The 12,231-nt window shown below is 37.6% G+C and overlaps 2 protein-coding genes across 2 annotated transcripts in view; both read right to left on the bottom strand.

Annotated features, from left to right (window-relative positions):
- The window catches only part of LOC149141963 (ubiquitin-like modifier-activating enzyme 5), a 479,516-nt gene that overhangs the window by 141,615 nt on the left and 325,670 nt on the right, over positions 1 to 12,231 (bottom strand). The window lies entirely within an intron of this gene.
- Positions 6,675 to 7,580, bottom strand: LOC149141965 (uncharacterized). The gene is made up of 2 exons (XM_089446282.1): positions 7,445 to 7,580; positions 6,675 to 7,342 (listed from the first exon to the last, which is right to left on the bottom strand). Exons 1-2 carry the CDS (start codon positions 7,570 to 7,572, stop codon positions 6,907 to 6,909), a joined length of 564 nt encoding a protein of 187 aa, XP_089302408.1. The 5' UTR covers positions 7,573 to 7,580; the 3' UTR covers positions 6,675 to 6,906.

Raw genomic sequence — 12,231 nt, 5'->3', positions numbered from 1 at the left:
TAATATTCCACATTCAGAAGATTGTCGTGTACCCTTCTAGACACAGTTGGATACAAAAGGATGAAACAAGTGGCTACATAAGTTTAAGGGAATATAAATTAAAAATTATAATACTTAGGTACAATAAAATTTAGGTTACAAAAAGAAAATATATTATAAAAATTAAAATAATAATAATACGAATTGGAATAAGTAAAAATTATATATATATATATATATATATATATATATATATATATATATATATATATATATATATATATATATAAGGTTACAAAAAGAAAATATATTATAAAAATTAAAATAATAATAATACGAATTGGAATAAGTAAAAATTATATATATATATATATATGGATAACCTCAATATTACCATTTACACATGTTGAAATGACATGGAGAAGGTGAACAAAAACAAATAAGCTTTGAGGACAAAGCTTTTTTAAGAGGGGCAATGTTACGAATATAATTTATATAAAAATAAAATAAATATAAGTGAATAAATAATAATCATAATTATAGTTAATTAATGATTAGTCAATGAACAGGCATGTCTTAATGGATATGACTATTCATGAAAGGGCACTTGCCTAGGTATATGAGCAGTCCCTCATTGTAACATTCAATCACCTTTGTACACTTCATCTTATTAATAAAATATTATTTACAATACCTTTGTGTATTTACATTAAGAGCACAACAACTTTAAGTCTTGTTGCTTCAATGTCCAGCCTCCAAGTATGTGCCCAAGGGGTGAGGAGCCTCCTACAACTCTGGATGTTGAAACACTTAGCCAAGAAGTCAAGGCATTACCTTGATTTATGTTGTGCCTCAAAGGAGCCAAGATGTCCCCAAGCTAGCCTTATACCTACTTGATGGATGTTGCCTTGTTCTAAAGCCCAGATGAGGATGGATATCACTCGAGACAGTTTGGGAGGGCTAGCACACTTTCTTTTGATGTTGACATGATGTCCTGGCATTGCCACATCACCCATGCATGCCCTAGGAAGGTGACGCAAGGCTTCTTGAGGATGACGTATTGGATGAAGAGGTGTTACTTGGAGCACTCTTGGTCCCACTTTGTCACATTGCTTCAAGAGATGTTCATTTATGGAGGATGGTGTCATATTGGAGAGATAATTCTCTAATGTGTGGAGAATTTATGTCACTTTATTATGATTCATCATTTTGTAAAGCTATCTTTAGGTCGGCTTGTGATCTATTAGCCTTGTTGAGCACTTTAAGCAAATTTTTAGGGATTTTCATAACAAAATAAGGAAAACTAATTTAGTTACCCTCATATAAATAGAGGGGGGTTATTCTCATTTGGATCATTGTCACACATAGTCATTTCTCTTCTATTGAAGGAGCTCGCAATAGTGATTCTTTTTTTGTCTTGGGTGCAATGGCAAATTAGAGTGTGAATTGTCTTGGGGAGCATATGTTTTGCATGGAGAGGCTTTCTTATGGATTCATGAAGTGGTTCGTTCTTGAATGGTGTAAGTTTATTGCTAATGTTCTTCCATTTTGCATGAAATTTCCAAAATAAGGTTTTTCATATGCCAAACTAAAAAATGCAATATCTTTTATAAACTCTTGTTTCTATGTATTTATGAAAAATTTATCTTCAATAATCCATCAAAGGAACTAGTTTTCTTGCATCCTTTGACCTCAAATCTCCAATAGAGGAAAGTCGCTAGGGTTTCTAAGTGAATTGAATGGTCTTTCACCCTCTCCATCCAATGTTCTTCTATCTTGACCTCGCCCTATTTGACTCAATTGCCCAATTGACTAAAGGCACTACTCTAGGTGTGTTGATCTACCTAAATTTTCTTCTTTTATGCATTTCATGCTAGCTAGAGTTAGGGTTTGCTCTAAATCTGCATTTAATAGCATTTTTCACCTAAATGTTATTTCCTATTAGATAGATTTTACATCCATTAATGTTAAAATCAAAAAGCTATCATTTATGCATGTTTTACCATAAAATTTAAGGCTAACATCTAGGTTAATGTTAATTTTTTGTGCATTTTTAGCCATTAGAAACTACTTATTGAACTATCCCTTACTTACCTCTTTGATAGCCTTCAAGCCATTGCTGACCCTATGCTTCATAGATTATTTCCTTGTTGTTATATGGTTTTGCATTTTGTAAATCTAAATATCATTGAACTCTAACTTTTAACAATGTTTTCGTAGTTTATTGGGATTGATGGAAAGTGTATTCAAACATTGGTAGGTTGATGTTTATAGCTTGGGCAGGTACCTCTACATAGGCCATAATGTTTAGGCATGCTAGAAGTCACCACAAATATCCTTAGGACATTTTCTCAAGTGTGAGCAAGTTGTTAATGTAACTTAATTGAGCTAAAGAAACTCAGGAAAAGTAAAGTAAATTACTTTAATTAATATATGTCAATCTCTGTCATTGATCTCAAATGACGCAAGATCTAATCTTGGTTGGCAATCACTTTGGAGATTACAGTTAGGGATTAAGCTCAATGTAAAGTTATAAAAGCAGGGCTAAGGAGAGGAGAAAGATGCACCATAAAGGAGCACAAGACAATGAGACAGGCATCCCAGTGAGGAGTGGAGAAGGAAATCCATTCTAGCGTGTGAGGTTCGAGGAAGTGTAGTAGGGTAGCTTGGAGATCTATATCAACCAAGGAGATCAAGGACCAATCTAGGGCATAATCTATTGAATCAATTCTAAGACATATTTTATTTGTAATTTGTCTCAGCTAGGCCATTATCCTAGGACGAGAGCCCAAGTTCAGAATTTTAATGAAAAATTGTTGATTGGGCAGAATCTGTTTGTCATTGTGATTGAGAACGATTCTATAATTTTGTTTCTACTAATTAAGTGTTTTGAGGATGTTTTGAGGAGAAGCCTGATGTTTTGAGGATAAGTAGGTATGATTAATCTTGAATGGAGCTCTTTGATTTGGATGCCCCTACTTTGGTGATTTTGGTACACGGATAGGCTTGAGCGCTCTCCCATTGTTGACTTCATGGCACATATTTGGACGGCAACCCATACACATTGGAGTTTTTTAGGAGCCTTCCATCTCAAGTGTTGTGACTTTGCATTGCACGTTATGACACCACGTGGGCATTGTAGCCTTAGATTGGGCATTGTGGCATGCCATAAGAGCTATGACACGACATTGAGAGTTGTGACATTCCATCAGGAGTTGTCAATAGGTTGCTAGAACATGGTTGTTCATTTGTCCCTTGCTGGGAACACTTATTGATAGAGGTTATTCTGGGAGATGAGCTTGGGCATTTGGTTCAGGAGGTTGACATGTTCATTGACCTAATTCAAGCATGTGGTTTTTAGTCTCTGGAGATCTTGAGATCTTTCCCACTATAGAGCTAGATCCCCACTCCTAGTAGAGCACTCAACTGATTTGCACATATATTGAGGCACTCGTCACTTCTTTGCATTATTTTGTTGGTAGATGATGAGGCCACCCCCTCTCTCTTGGGGTTGGCAAGATGTTTGGTCCACTATGCATATGATTTGAGCTTTGCTTGACAAAAACAGGTGGTTATAATAGCTACAAACCAATTTATGGCACATTATCTCATGACTTTATTGGTATTTGAAGAAGGTCACATGGTTTTGTTTTTGGCCCTCCCCTTATAGCATGGATCTTGAGCCTATTTTGAGCAACTTACATATGGATCTAGAGATTGGCATAGATTTCAGTATTTCACTTCAATTAGTTAATTCTTAAATTTTCAAAACATTAAATGTCATTAGCATCAAATCAAAACATAAACTAGCATCACATCACAAGAACATTACACAAGAAATCTTTGGGTGGAAAGTTAAAACCTTTTCGGGAGAAAAACCAATGAACGCTTTATCAATATTTATCAGTTACAACTGAAGGGAAGCTCCAACTTCCTAGTATTCTATTAGAAAAGGATTCAAGTTATCAGGAAGATCCAACTCCTGAAAGGATGCTCCAACACCCTACAAGCTCCAACTTTCTGAGGCATCCTCTGCAAAATTGTTGTGGAAACATTCATTGTGAATTCAGGACAATTTGGGTTGTGACCTTTCGAGGTTGGTCTGTGCATATCAAGAAGACTTAGCTAACCTGGTTCAGAGACCTAATCTAAGGGATCGAAGCTCCTTGATGGCAAAAATTACTCAGCACCTGTAGGCATTTATCTGAGGCATATTTGGACCCTTTGTTTCATGCATATTGCAAATCGTCAATGCCAAATCTATGGCAAAATCCTGTAGTATTTGGCAGTTGTGACAAGCCTAATTCAAAGTAGACTATCCAGGATTACTACAAGCATATCTGATTCTATTCTCTGCGGTTGTTTGATTGTCGTGATCAGCAGTAGACATCTTCAGGCATATCCTTTTCATCAGCTCAAGTGCACCTTCAGAACTCTTGGCCAAGTAAATCAGTGACATCTTCAGTAGTACATTTTGGATCAGCGATTTTCGAGATATGAAAATTATCATTGAAGGCATTTCTAGAGAAGTGTATGTTGAAGGAGGCATAACTGTAGCTTACATCAGTATTTCAAAAAGTTTAACTTGTAGAACCATTGCACTGCATTGTTGTTGGAGTTCTTGAATGTTGCGTTATATGATTGAATGCTTGTTAAGAAGCTTGTTCAAGTTGCTGTGAATAAATTGTACTAGTTAGAGCATTGACAAGATACTCAGATGTCAGAATCTGTTACTACTAATGTGAATATGTATGACAGTTAGGATTTGACAGTGTATGACTTAGCTATTTACAGAGTTATCTAAGCTGTAGCTTGATGATATGTGGGATATAGTGATAAGGTCTGACAGTATTGTTGAAGAAAAAGACACAGGATGCATTGAGCAGATTTGTATTGTGAGAAAATTTATTGTTGAATTAGGTTTTGACAAAAATTGTTGAGCAGTGTTACTACCCTGTGTGGGCAGCTGATGAATGCAGTGATTTTAACTTGCTTGTTGAACCATGGTTATATGGCTAGATGTTTGATGACAAGTTGACGCAACTTGAGCAGAAGATAATTAAGTTTTTCAAGCTAGGGTTTGATGTACATATCGAGCAAAGGCAGATTTGATTAGGCAGAGATTGTATTGCAGTTTGTTTTTGTATTGATATTGAGCACAGGTGGATCCAGTCTGAAAATTGTGAATGTGGTCCGCTCGCTGAGCAGGGTGGTTGGGTGGAGCAAGGTAGGAGAGTGGAGTCTCCTTCAGGACGGAGCTTGAGAACACTACAAGGTGGCAGGGTGGTGTTAGGGAAGGTTGGAGCCTATGCAAGGCGTTGGAGCGTCTTTTCAGTGGAAGTTGATAAAGTCAGGGCATTAGAGCGTCCTTCCTGTTGGAGCTAGTAAATCAGGGCGTTGGAGCGTCCTTCTAGTTGGAGTTGGTAAATCAGAGAGTTGGAGCTTCCTTCAGGTTGGAACCTATAAACCAAGGCGTCGGAGCATCCTTTCAGTTGGCACTGGTAAATTAGGGCATTGGAGCGTCCTTCTGGTTGGAGCATGTAAACAAGGGGGTTGAAGCTTCGTTTAGTTGATGTTGAAAATCTTGGAAGTTGGAGCTTCCTAATTGATGTAAATTTTGAAGACTTGTATTAAGAAGCATGTTGAAATTTTGATGTTTTATGATGAAACAATTACTTATTCCAAAAAAAAACTTCTTCATGCGGCAATATTAGTTAAGTAGTTGTAGATAGAATGTAAACCAAATGCACAATAGGAGATAGCCAAGAACAAAATGAGACAGAGAATTTAGGTCCAATGACCAAGGAAAAACCCACAAGGGGAAAACTCAACTAGATTCTTTTTCTATTACATATCAATTGTTCAACAAAGATATAGAGTATAATGATAGATCAAGAGAATGAGTAAGTTCACCCAAATTTGAACAAGTCATGGCATGAAAATCAACGATAGCAACAACATATGTAAACACTGAATCAACCTTGCCTTCAACTGAATCAACACTAAAACATTGAAGTAGTGAATCAACCTTGGCTCACCAAGTTTTGTTCTTACTCTCCAAGTCTCTCTCTCACAATCTTCTTCAAGTCTCTCCAACTCTCTCTCTCTCAAGTTTGAATTCTTCTTTCACAATACACAAGTAGTAGCAGTTAGGTGCGAAGACATGAGACACATATATAGGAGGAGCAACAAATTCTTGTCATAAAGGAGAAGCAATACGCATGCCTTGAGGAAGAGTAACATATGCCATTTAGGGGAGTGTAACTCAGGCCATTAAGGAGAGACACGCATGCCTTAGTAACTTATGCCATTAAGAGAGGAATGCATGGCTTAGTAACTTATGCCATTAAGAGAGGTTCGCATGCCTTAGTTAATGAGAGTCTAACATATGCATTACTTAACAAGAGTCTAACATATGCATTAAAGAGAGCGTAAAAGAAATCCTTTATGACCTGCCTTTCATGACAGTGTAAGAGAGAGTGCAACATATCATTAAGCGAGGAAGAGAGTTATGTAGTGCCATGTGAGTCATCAAGGAGAGAGGTTCGAAGCAATGTTGCACTAATCGTTATTGGGATAATTTCGGCACAGCAAAAAAATCATAATAATCGGGAAAAAATCGGAAATAATCAGGAAAAATTCGTAACATACAAAAATATTCATTTTTTTCAATTTTTTTAATATCTAAACCATCTACAACATAAAATAAATACATTGACACATAAATATGATAAAAGAACTAATATATAAGATGTTTAATATCATTTCTAGTGCTACATCACACATAACAGTGAATCATGTCCTGAATAGTAAGTCCTGACTCCTGAGTCCCAACTCAACCTCAAAATATCAACAAAAAATATAATAATGCATCTCATATCATGAGTCATAATGTCATATACAATGAAATGAACCAAATAACTAATACTACTGATTTCCTCTGCCCCTCTTGCGATAAAATGCCATAGCTTTCCCTTTCCCTCTAGATGTAGATGTTGGTGCTGGTGGAGTTGGCAGTGGAGTCTGTTGTGCTCTAGAAGCTAAAGAACTAGGAGTAGAAGCTATAGGAGGTAGACCACGTCCTCTACTGGTGGCAGGGGTAGCCCGGGTAGGTGGTGTCACCTCCTCCTCTTGTTGCTCCAATTCCTCCTCCTCTTCCTCCTCCCCCTCCACTACATCCTGCACTGACCAATCATTAGCAGACTCCATGAGAGGCCTCTCGGCCTCAACCCTCCATGCAGCAGTGGTGTCAATCCCATCCAATGAGATGGCCTCCATATCAGGTGTCCTCTCAATTTGCCTCACCCACGATCGAAGATTGTAGTAGACGTAGACCATGTCATTAAGTCGTTGGGACTCCAACCTGTACAAAGATCATGAAATAATAATTATAAAAAATATATTGTTTAATGAATTCAAAAATTTATTTGAAAATTTGTAATATTTTAAATTTTTAAGTGTTAACCTGTTGTGCTTCTTGTTGTGTATTTTTTCAAATACACTCCAGTTGCGCTCACATCCTGAGGAGCTACATGTTTGGCTGAGGATTTGAATGGCAAGCTTTTGCAGAAGGGGTACCCTGGCACCATACATTCTCCACCATGCATCTACAACAAAATTACAAATAAAATTTTAAATAAACATAAGGAAAAAAATGGAATTTGAAGAGACAATGAAATTTGAAACAAACTAAAAAATACCTGGCATTTTAATCATCCTATCAGTCACAGCCATGTCAAAGCCAAATGTGCCACCTGCCATCCTATATGTCTCAATTTCTTTAGAGATTTCTATACGTTCTGCTAGAGATTGCACCATCCTCTGGACACAGGTTAAGAATCCATCCATGATCTCAGCATCAAATACGAACCCACATGCGTAAGAAAATGCGGGGTTCAGGAAAATCCCAGCAGCATGAATGGGATGATGGAGTGTGTTGTTCCATCGTTCATCAATCACTCCCCAAAGGAGGAGTTGTCTCTGAAACCCCTCATCTCCCTTATCATCATAGTAGGCCCGAATGGATTCTTTCGCCATGTCCATGGCCTCATACAAATAGCCCATTGCGGGCTTCTCACCATCAACTAACCGAAGAACCTTTACCAAAGGTTGAGTAACAACGCACACCTCCTGCACTCCCGCCCAGAAGTCTTCCTAGTATGAAACTATTCTACATATGGCCTCTCCCTCTGGTTTGCGGCTCATTGGCAAAGCACGCCACTCCTCTGAAAGAAACATTCTCTTCACATCCCACATAGAATTCAAGAGGGATTGAAAAGATATAAAACTAGTCGAAAACCGTGTAATGGCGGGGCGCACCAAATCTTTTTTGTTGGTGAATCTTCTCATCAAGCTAAGCATAGATGTATGATTATATATAAATTTTGTAATGCTTTTGTATGACTCAACAATATCTTCGACAAAGGAAATTTTCCCTATGTCCTCCAACATCAAATCAATGCAGTGTGCAGCACAAGGTGTCCATAATAAAGTAGGATGCCTATCCATAAGCATCCTGCCAGTAGCAACATAATTTGCAGCATTGTCTGTTATGACTTGGACAACATTTTCTGCACCACCTCCAAAATAAACACATCCAGCAAATCACATAAAGTTCTTGCATCTTTGATTTGTGCAAATGCATCAACAAATTTGATAAACATAGTCCCCTTGGAATAACTAACCAAGAAGTTTATAAGGTTTCTCCCCTTTTGGTCAGTCCAACCATCTGACATCACAGTGCACCCTGTTTGTGCCCATGATTCCCTAAAAGCCTCCAATATTTTGGTGCAGTCAAGCTTTTCATTTTGAAGAATCCGACCTCTCATGTCATGATAAGAAGGGATTTTGTACCCTGGGCCAACAGTTGCAATAGCATCAACAGCAGGCTGGAAAAATGGATTATTCCTTACGATGTTGAAAGGAATATCACTCCAAAGGAGAAATTTGGCCAACGACTTGTCAGCTTGTTCTTTCTCAGTTTTTTTTAGCATTGAATTGATAGATGGTTGTGAACCAGGTGTGGTTCGAGGAACAAAAAATGATGAGGCAGCTACTGGGTTGGTTGATGCTGCAGTAGAACCACTGGCACTTCCTTGTTCAACTGACTTTTTTAGTTGCCTCTTCATTTCTGCTTTGGCCTCTCTAGTGTGCTCTAAAGTTTCCAATGCTTTCATGGCTTTTCGAATGATTTCAGGATTTGTCTCTGTGCAAGGCCCTACATCAAATCCAGGGATTTGTGCAAAGTGATACTTCAATCTGTACACCCCCCCAGACATATGTTGCCGAAACAACTTGCAAGTCAAATTTAGTCTATCATTCGGAGCATCAGCTTCACCAAATTTCCAGAAAGGGTCCAATTTCCTTGGCATGTTTGATTTTGAACTTTGAAGTTGAAAACTTGAATGGTGTTTCAGTGAACCTATGGGAAAATAAGAATTACAATTTAGTATTTTACTATTTACATTGTACAAAAACTAAAAAAAAATTACATACAATTTAAACAACCCCATTCCAAACCCAACCAACAACATAGAAAAAACAAAAACAAAGTTACAAAACAGTGAAAACGCAAAACATTGGTGCCCATACTGCTTTTATGGAGATAATGTGTCTCCTCCTTAGCTCACTCTTCGTTTTTCTCCTCCAGATAGTTGATTCAGCTCCAAAATTTCCAAGTCTCCAAAGAGTCCAAACCCTAGTCGCACGCCTACTGCTTTCCAAATGACAAAGAAAATCGTGTTTTTCCCTTTAAAACACGCGCTGCCCGACGGTCGTGCGATTTTTTGGGTAAAAATAGCGATTTTTTCGAAAAAAATCGGCTATAAAAAAAACCCCGATTTTATCGCCCAATTTTCTCTTTGTTTTGAAAAAATCATGATAAAACGATATTATCGCGATAATTTGCCAATTAGTGCGACATTGGTTCGAAGAGATCGAGGTGATGAAGGTAAGGTGACTTGTAATTTATTTTACTAATAATATCATAGTATCATAAAGGATAATAATAATAATATTAATAATATTGATGATTAAGTCAAGATTGAACTATAGGGATTAACTAATGATATGTTAAGTGATTTTCCTTCAACTATACTTGATTACCAATTGATGCAAGGTGATTTACTATTTTTGGAAAGTCATTCTTGAGATGCTAGACATGAATTTTGGTTTTAGAAAGTCACTCCAGAATTGTCAGAAATGAGATTTTATTTAAGGAAATTCATCCCTAAGCGGCCATTTTCAACAAAGTGTTCAATGTGTTTTCTCATGGAAGGGTTTCCACCTAAAAATCTTGTGTTTATTGTCTCTGATATTGTGCACTGTTGAATGGTGTTGTTGATTTACGTTTTGATCTGATGTTAATGTTAATTAATGCTCTGTGAAGTTAAAAAATTAACTTGAAGTGAAATATTGATTCACCCCCCTCTCAGTGTTTCCAAAATTAGAGACCATTGAATAATTTTGTATGCAGTCTAAAACATGGTTGTGGGGGAGCTGCCTCCCCTCTCAAACTTGCTCTCAAAAATGGCTAGGGACCATAGCACTACCGATGGACGCACGTGTACTGCCGTACTCCCTATGACTAGGATGCATGGTGTTCAACAACTTGATCTGGGATCAAGTACTGACTTTTGTCAGTGGGAGTGGTTTAATCTTATGACTCACTCTCGATCACTTCTTCTTCATTATTACTTCATGGTTCAGCGGAGCAGAGCAGAGTAGAGCAGTGATGACAGGGATGGTACAAGATGACAGGATGGCATGATGACAGATGGATTGGCAGGTGGAATTCTCCCTAGTTGAGAGGGAGTGTTAAAATTGGCAACGAGGGCCATATTCCACCTTAGGATAGCTCATATGATGGAGATGATTATTGCATTGGATTCCTCTTTTCGAGAGGTCCAATTTTGCTATAAAGATCATCTCATTCTAACAAGCAGAAATGGAATTTTGAATTTATTCTCTCTCATTCAGAAATTGTCAAGGTCGGCCTCAATCAAATGTAGGCTCATGAAGTCCAATAGATGTGTCTCCTCACCCTCCGACTTGTATAAATAGGAGTGACCTCTCTCCTATTTGGAGATCACTCATTACATCACACATCTCTCTCTCTCCTCTCATGATTGGTTCGTACAACTTGTATAAATAGGAGTGACCTCTCTCCTATTTGGAGATCACTCATTACATCGCACATCTCTCTCTCTCCTCTCATGATTGGTTCGTACAACTTGTATAAATAGGAGTGACCTCTCTCCTATTTGGAGATCACTCATTACATCACACATCTCTCCCTCTCCTCTCATGATTGGTTCGTACCAGTGTGGAAAAAGTCGGGAAAAAATCGGGATTAAATCCCGATTTTTCGATTATTTTGGCTGGCCAATTAAATCGGCCGATTTTTTCCCAGTCGAAAAAGTCGGGATTAAATCGAAAAAGTCGGGATTAAATCGGGACTTTTTCCAAAAAATCGTGGTATTTTTTAATGATTTTTTTTTGTTTGAAAAAATTGGGATTTTATTGAAAAAATCGGGATTTTATTGAAAAAGTCTGGATTTTTTAAAAAATGAATATTTTTGTATTTTTTTTAATTTTGCCGACTTTTTGCCGACTTTTTCGAAAAACTCCCGACTTTAACGACTTTTTCAACTTTTGGACCCTTGCCGATTTAATCCCAACTTCGACTTTTTCCACATTGGTTTGTACAACTTGGAGGCAGCCTTTCTCTACTTCGCACATGTGGCTGGAGGCCGAATTTCTGGGATTGTCTATTGGTAGAATTTCAGGAAAACAAACCAGCGTTGACCAGGGCTCTTTTGACCAACATTGACTTCGTTTTTTAGGGCAAAAATTTGATTTTTGGGGGCCGCATTTATTGGCACAAATATCAAGGAGTTTAGGACAGTTTACAGGGGTTGACTTCAGCATTGACTTCGGATTTCACCGCAAAATTACAACAGTGTTTTCTCTCCTTTGACTGGGTTGACCAAACTGTTTTGGGCTGACTTTGACTCTCTTGGAAGGCCGAATTGGACTACTATTGACCGAGTTACTTGGAGGACATTTTGGTGTTGCTTTGACCAACGTTGACTTTTTGGTTAGGGTTGCAGTTGATTGTTGTTGATTGTTGATTTTGACAGGACTATTTTGGGCATGTAAATCTGATATTTGTACTCTCTCTCTACTGAACTATTGAAGAATAATAAGAATATTTGGTCAAAGGGTTTCCCCACATTAGGGTTTTTCCCTGCC

This window comes from Pinus tabuliformis, chromosome X, assembly GCF_031772625.1.
Source record: "Pinus tabuliformis cultivar Carrire ecotype Pingquan chromosome X, CPIR1, whole genome shotgun sequence".
In the NCBI taxonomy this organism is placed as follows: Eukaryota; Viridiplantae; Streptophyta; class Pinopsida; order Pinales; family Pinaceae; genus Pinus; species Pinus tabuliformis.
This window is presented reverse-complemented; position numbering and strand designations above follow the sequence as displayed.